This window comes from Varroa destructor, unplaced genomic scaffold (assembly GCF_002443255.2).
Source record: "Varroa destructor unplaced genomic scaffold, Vdes_3.0 BEIS01000006.1, whole genome shotgun sequence".
In the NCBI taxonomy this organism is placed as follows: domain Eukaryota; kingdom Metazoa; phylum Arthropoda; class Arachnida; order Mesostigmata; family Varroidae; genus Varroa; species Varroa destructor.
Window position 1 is genome coordinate 32,517,971 of NW_019211459.1, and position 7,048 is coordinate 32,525,018.

General features: G+C 37.2%; 1 protein-coding gene across 2 annotated transcripts; it reads right to left on the minus strand.

Annotated features, from left to right (window-relative positions):
• Positions 1-944: 944 nt before the first annotated feature.
• On the minus strand, positions 945-6,981 carry Pex14 (peroxisomal biogenesis factor 14). Of its 2 annotated transcripts, XM_022812377.2 has the most exons (7): positions 6,338-6,981; positions 5,436-5,521; positions 4,752-4,817; positions 3,972-4,056; positions 3,381-3,550; positions 2,852-3,202; positions 945-2,493 (listed from the first exon to the last, which is right to left on the minus strand). In XM_022812377.2, the coding sequence occupies exons 3-7, from the start codon at positions 4,785-4,787 to the stop codon at positions 2,284-2,286; spliced, it is 852 nt and encodes a 283-aa protein (XP_022668112.1). In that variant the 5' UTR covers positions 4,788-4,817; positions 5,436-5,521; positions 6,338-6,981; the 3' UTR covers positions 945-2,283. The 2 variants fall into 2 exon arrangements, with proteins under 2 accessions (XP_022668112.1, XP_022668109.1); XM_022812374.2 differs by lacking the exon at positions 5,436-5,521.
• Between the last annotated feature and the right edge of the window lie 67 nt (positions 6,982-7,048).

Genomic DNA, 7,048 nt, shown 5'->3' on the forward strand with positions numbered 1-7,048 from the left:
ATAATACGTGACATGCGATATTACTCACAATTCTGATAGAAACAACACTTGCCAGATAAGATTTTTGCCTTTATGCAAGGGTGTCTATTATTGTGACTTTAATTGGTCTCTGCTACTGGTATATTTCACCAATAAATCTATACCTATTATAATTAATTGCATTATTTCTCAATAAGTGTAGACGATTTTGGGGAGAAATATCTATATGCAACACTAATTGACTAGTAATAACTTTCAAATTCAAAAACGTCTCAACTTTTGTTCCCTGTTGCATTATTAAGGTGATCCCTGAACCATGGATGGACTAAAATGTTGCAAAGCCGGTACAAAATTTTTTTGAAAAGATTCGAAAACTTCGGTTGGCCTTGTCTGACTTTTCGTACTTACAATACATCCATGGCATTAGGTTTGGTAGTTAGAGTATTCTTCTAAGAGAACAGTCCTGTTGAAGTACCCATTGTTATGGGCAGAGTGCATGTAACGAAAAAAACTGTGTATTAGACACTTCTCAGCCAGATTCTGAAACCTAGTAGCTTTGGATCAACGTTTTAGAAAATATACAACTAAATCGGAACATTGCATTGACATAGCGTTTGAGGTCAAGGGTGACTTTATTAAACCATAAACTGTAGGGATTTTGAGACTCGTAAAACTTTACTCCCAACCTGCTTTTGTCTAATACCAACACTACCTCATTTTTGTAATTTTCAACTCATGGTACAATAGAAATATAATAAAATGTTCACTTCGAAAGTAACGTATTGTTATTTTATGCTGTGACGAAAACGTTCACCACAACGATAATCGATAAATAATGACTTAAGCCTTATCTTTTAGAGAACTAGTATAGATATATAAAATTACTTTTGCCCTCGTTTTTTAAAAAATACCATTATTAAATTTTATGCGATATAATATTATATGGGAAAGAATATATCTATGGAAACTGTATATAAAAGGGTGTAGATTTATTCATTAAGTGCCATACAGTGCCATTTGGTACCATTTCTATACTGATAATGACGTTTCTTACGTTGCTGTTGTTCTGCCTACAAAGTATGTGCCTTGTCTGCCTTGCCTGGATAGCGCATTATGTGTGATGATTGAAGTCTATATAAGACTTCAATGTAATCCTTGCCAGCTTAAAACCTCTTTTTCGTTTCGTATTTCTCTAGTTTACTCTCTGTAATCACAGACCGTGATGCCGCTCACATACAGCGTTGCATATTTTCTAGTTGTGCAAGTCGTCAAGGGACGTTGACCATATGTGTCTCTATGAAAACTCCTACATCTGTTACACGCTGAGCGTCGTTCGATTTCCAAAAAGGAATTCCTAACGTGTCTTCGAATGACATGAAGAATGTACAGGTTTTAATGTAATAAATCTCTATGTAATCCATTGAAATATACTTCTTTCAATAATCGATTTTGGCTTCAGTTCGAAGCAAACAAAAACGGTAAATGGAGATGTAAAAAGTAAAAAAAATACAGCTGCTTTTATGTTTGTCCTCAACAGATAGCGGCTAAGAAGACTGTAATGATATACTATATATATATATATATAGTATTTTACATTATCTTTCGTGTCTTATAAACTGTTATGTCCTTGTATACCTCTATCTGTAAGTATAAACTTATTTTCGCTCGCTGAATAATGAATAACAATTAAACTGTAAAAAATTCTCTATTGAAGCATGCCCCTCCGACGAGTGCAACGTATAGTCTATATTTCTAAGTAACGCCGTTGGCTTTTCTCGAACGTTTGTCAAGTGAGACTGGTTATCATCTGAATTGGTCCCCATAACTTTTTCTAACAGTCATAATGAACAAACAGGCGGAACAGTGCAATGCCTGCATATACACAAGAGCACGTACATGCCTATGGTACACATACACCGATTTGGGTAGATCAACGAGCTGCTGATGTTTTGGTTATGGATGAGAATTATTGCTGTTGTTTTTACGTCCGCTTAGCTATAATATAATAGCTATTAATTAGTGCAAATTATTTTGGAACTACAATTAATCTCTCTATTCTAATTTTTAGAATCTTTCTAAAGTCGCAATATAGAGACAAAGACAGCTGGCGCCACCTATTGCAAATGTATACGACATAACTATTATCCAGCTTCGTAGACCATTAATCAAGATGTTTTTTAGCCACATAATATTAACAATAGTATGATGATACTATTGTTAATTAGCTTAATAATATAAGTTATGATTAACAAGTTTATAGTAAAAAAGGAGCATGCAACGGATGAGATTACGTAAATCCTTAGCCTATGCTTCTAGGTCAACCTTCCGGTCTTTGAACTTCACAGGTTCGTCCAGATTTAGTTGCTCCTGCTGCTGATGATGATCATTTTGATCGACTATCTCTTGATGTTCCCCGACGTTGGTACAACCCATTGAGGGTTCTTGTAACATCGTGTTTGTTTTATTGTTCGTATCTTCCTCGGTCGTTTCGCCATTGATTGTCCCGTTTACAGGCTAAATCGTTTAGAAAAAAGTGAAAATAATCAATAAAATAATTGAAAATTAATTTGTTTGCAATACTTTTCGGACGAAATCATATAGACTAATATATTTTATATTAATACACAAAAAAAATTGCACAATAGTGTCACTAACATGTCATATTTTGTATTGTGGAACCAGATCATACTTTAGTTATAAATTATCAATACAACATACTAACTTTCTGTACTTCTTGATCTTTCTTCTTCTTTCGAGGTCTAATTATGAGGTCGATAAAGTGGCAGTGCTTTATAAGTTAAAAATTGACACTGAACAAAATGGCGCCAATTAAATGGAAGGAACGACAATACAAGATTCACAAGCTATTTACCTTCTGCATGGCAGGTTCCATTGCTGTAGTCGAAGGTCCATTAGCTACTTGGGATTTAACAATTCTGATGCCAGTTCCATTCGAACTTGTATGTGTTCGCTGCCACGAAGGAATAGAGGCTGTTACTGGCGGTACAGGAAACTGACTTCGTGCCACCAACACCCCCTTCAACGAGGTCACATCTTGCCGGAGGTCAATCATTAGCTGATACAGTCGCGCATTCTTTTTATCTGCATGAAATTCGGCATTGCGCCGTTCCTCGCCTAGTTTACGAACGGCGTCGGCCAATTCAGAGACTGAACGCTCAAGTGAGCTGGGATGGGAATCAGCCAGATGTGGCTCAATGTACGTCTGTCATATTAAAAATATTCACATATGCATGGTTATAGCTCATCAATTTATTGCGTCTCCAAGTACCAATACCTATTCTGTTGTAGTGATTTCCTAAATGTATCGAACCATGTTTATGTATCATAAGATGTCAATAAACTTGCTTATCTGGTCAGATTTGCCAATGTTATTACCGTACCTTGAAAGCCCAGTAGAGCCCATAGGCTGCCGAGCCTATAACCGCTACCCCCATGACAGTGCTACCCACTGTGTCAAGCCAGGATCGAGGTACAGCTGCAGATTCCAGCGGGATTTGTTGCGCTCTCAACGAGCGCGCTATTGCCATTTCAATTTCTACTGGGGTCAGACCTTACCAGTGTCAAGCAGAACGCAGGTAGACCTTTATGCGGTTAAAATAATTACAAAGCTTAAAGTAATAACACAAACTCTCTTCGGGTTTTTGGCAGTACTACTGAACGTTTAGATAAGCAAGCAAAAAAGCCAAGCTTGAAATGGTATAATGGAAATAATGCAATGATCTTTACTTCGATTAAAGTACAGACATTACTCCGAAATACTACCAGATTTTATGTTTGATATCAAAAATAGCTTCTATGTTATTCTCACACTATGAATTTCTCCTCGCGTCTCTACTAACTAGTTTGTATCGGCAACTGTCACTACCGTTCAACGTTAGTTTTACTCAACAGGGCAAAATGATTTTTAAACAGCACATCGACACAAGCAGATCGAAATTAATTTGATCGACAGCTAAATAGGTATACGCTACCTTTTTTTACCAGGAATGCGTGCTTTTTTTCAACGGAGCTCTGTTGAACTCTCGGATTCATAAGAAACGCAGTAGCAGTGTTTACCTAAAGGCAAAATACAGAGAAGTAATTAAGGTTAGAGTAAAGCGAAATAACTGATCTTCCCGTTCCTATAAGCAACTAACAGTAGCAGATTCCAACGAAAACTTCCTGATCCAGCCGCTAAAATGTATTCTTTACGCTAAATGTATTTACATGAAATCTTTTATATTTGTTATTATTAATTATTATTACAATTAAATATTAAATATGTTTTATCCGTACAAAATATATCTAATACTATATATGGATTCAACGTATTAATTGTTACAGTAGGATGCCGAACTTGTAGATAATGCGCTAAGGCATAGGGCCGTATTTCTCAAAAGCTAACTGTGTATTCTGATCAAGGATAACTATATAATTTGTATTGTTTTCGTAATGACAACAGTGTTTATGATACTAGTATCTGCATATGTTGGCCGTATAACAGCGAAACTTAGGCTACATTCTACAAAATAGTATCTCAGCGAAATTGCTATCTATTGGAGGGGCTTCACGAGTTATATAAGTTCAGGTAAGCTAAGTTCAAGTCACGTTTCGTCTCTGTGTCTATTTAGATTGAAACAGAAGGAAGTTTTCGGAAGGAAGTTGGAAATACTCCAGAATATTCTAAAAGCATGCTTATTTTCTGAGGTTTCGTAATGATGAAGCACAAAGAAATAAGTGAAGCTCGGAAACGGTCAAAATATTTTACAAACCACATCTTCTCGAGGTTCTCCAGTGGGGCGTCTCATATTGACAATAGCGATGTCCCGTCCGTGTTCCTAAAAACATAAATTGATATACATACGTTACTTGCAAGGTAAATCGTATTTATAGCAAAAAATTGAATAACGAAGTTGACTTAACATACCATGTATGTACGCATTGTATACTTCCCTTATCATCATCTTTTATGTATCTATCTGTCTCTAAAATTTAACCCCATTTAACCCCAGAGCACGCACACTTATAATCGGGCAAATGCCTCAGCGAAGTGTTCGCAGAATATCCTGCAACTTCGGCCATAGTGGCCCTTTTTTCAACTGACTCCTTTATAATAACTACCACATTAAATGGGCTAATATAACTAACAGTTCTAACATTCATACATTACGTGTTAATTTGATTTTGATTCAACTTCTGCTGTAAGATGCGGGCCAAATGCGGCGCAATCTATAATCGTAAACGGAACGTAAAGCCTTGTCACGAATGGAATAAAGCAAAGCAAGTAGAGACTCAATATTTGCTGAGCAACATTTAAATGTATAGGCTTGTCATTATGTTAGACATCATGATAGAGATATTTGGGCATCTACTGATAATAAGTCGAGCAGACTTCATAATCAAACAAACAGCATAGATTAAACCATTAACTATGGGAACTATGGGAAAGAAAGTACCCGAAATAGCGGGTCCTGGAGACTACGAGGCTTCGTTTCGCGTTCGAGCGCTATTACGGGTCCGCACAAATGGACTGCACTGCCGTCTGGTCATACGTCGTATCAAATGCAGTTAATCATAACCTTGAATCGACTAAGAAAACTCTAATACCAAGCGAAACTTTTTAGGGCAACTGAGAGTAAGATACGATACTGGTGAATATTCGTTGCTAAATTCTGAAATTGTCCTATACGCAGGACTACATACAATACATATAAGTGTTAAGTTGATTAGATTGTGGACCAGTATTATACCACGTAACTACACTGATTCGACTGAAAGCCTTAAAACGATAGGGTGAATATTTTTAATCAAATTGCTTCCATAACATTATTTATTACGGTCTTTATAACCCAGCTAAATGTTGGGTTCCTGGTGACACTCCCACGCGTCAATCGCTAATAACAACTTATTTTACTTCAGGGCTGGATTATAAATCAGCAAATGCCGGTTATATTTCGTTATTATTTACTGACTGTAACGTGTTATCCGCAAGAGTACTGGCTGTCAACTTTTTCCTAGATGATAGAGTCTTGGAAGATGACGCACCACTGCTTCAAACGAAAAGTTTAATCTATGCTTCGTTATATACATAAATGTATACTACCCTACCTTTAGCAAATGTTCTTTGCAACGATAAGCACAAGACAGTATAGTTATTTCTTTGTCGTATCCGTACCCGTAATTGGTCAAATCCCAAAGTTCAAAATGTAATATGCCTAGTCAATTTTGGTACAATGTCATTTATTTCATCAACAGCTTAGTGCGCATTGGCAATAGCAAAGCGTACTGTAAACGACAGATTTGAGCATGATCTTTTGTTTTTGAGTCGTATAACGCCATAACAAATCTTGCCACTTACCTCAAGCTGGTCTTCTCCTGAAGTCTCCATTTTCTAGTAGTTTTTGGATCCCAACGGATTGAATCACTCTGCTATGCTGCGCTTACCTGATTTTTTTTTATCTTTTGTATTTGTCAAACCAATGTCAATGCACTCCCTGTGCAATAGTTTATGTTGCGCAAGACTAACGCATTCACTATAACACAACAGAAGCTATAAACAAGTTGTCGACAATTTTCCACGCCGAAATGCTAGCAGGTGGAGATACTATTTCTCTGACTTACTTCGAACTAGAGTAAGTTCACAGCTCCGGCAGCTAACTCAGGCTGACAGGCAGCCTTTCTGGCAAGTTTCGATGAGTACGTCATTCACAGCTGATCGGCCAATGTTAGACGACGACGATGTTTCTGTGAGATAGTTTGTCCCGCTCAAATTTGTCCGATTCCTTAACGGCCTTAGACGACGATTATAAGACGGTGTAAGTGTCGTCAACAACAACAGCAAGCGAAGCCGAGGACATGCGACTTAGGAGGACCAGCAGAAGCTGTTTATTGCTATACCAACTATTTTCAACTGTGAGAGCAGTACATGCACCTATGTTTTAGTGAGGCTGTTTTTATGGTAGTGGGGTGTTGACGAAGCTCGCTGGTTGGCTGGCTGGCTGTCTGTTGGCTTTTCGACAAAAAATAAGTCGTTGTCGTCTGCTCAATGCTGTAGACTGGAAGTGAATGG

Coding starts and splice junctions, on each gene's coding strand:
- Pex14 (XM_022812374.2), bottom strand. CDS start 6,367: ATGGAGACTTCAGGAGAAGACCAGCTTGAG. Junction 3,551..3,971: donor CGCATTCCTGGTAAAAAAAG/GTAGCGTATACC, acceptor GACACTGGTAAG/GTCTGACCCCAGTAGAAATT. Junction 2,494..2,851: donor TGGAACCTGCCATGCAGAAG/GTAAATAGCTTG, acceptor TAAACGATTTAG/CCTGTAAACGGGACAATCAA.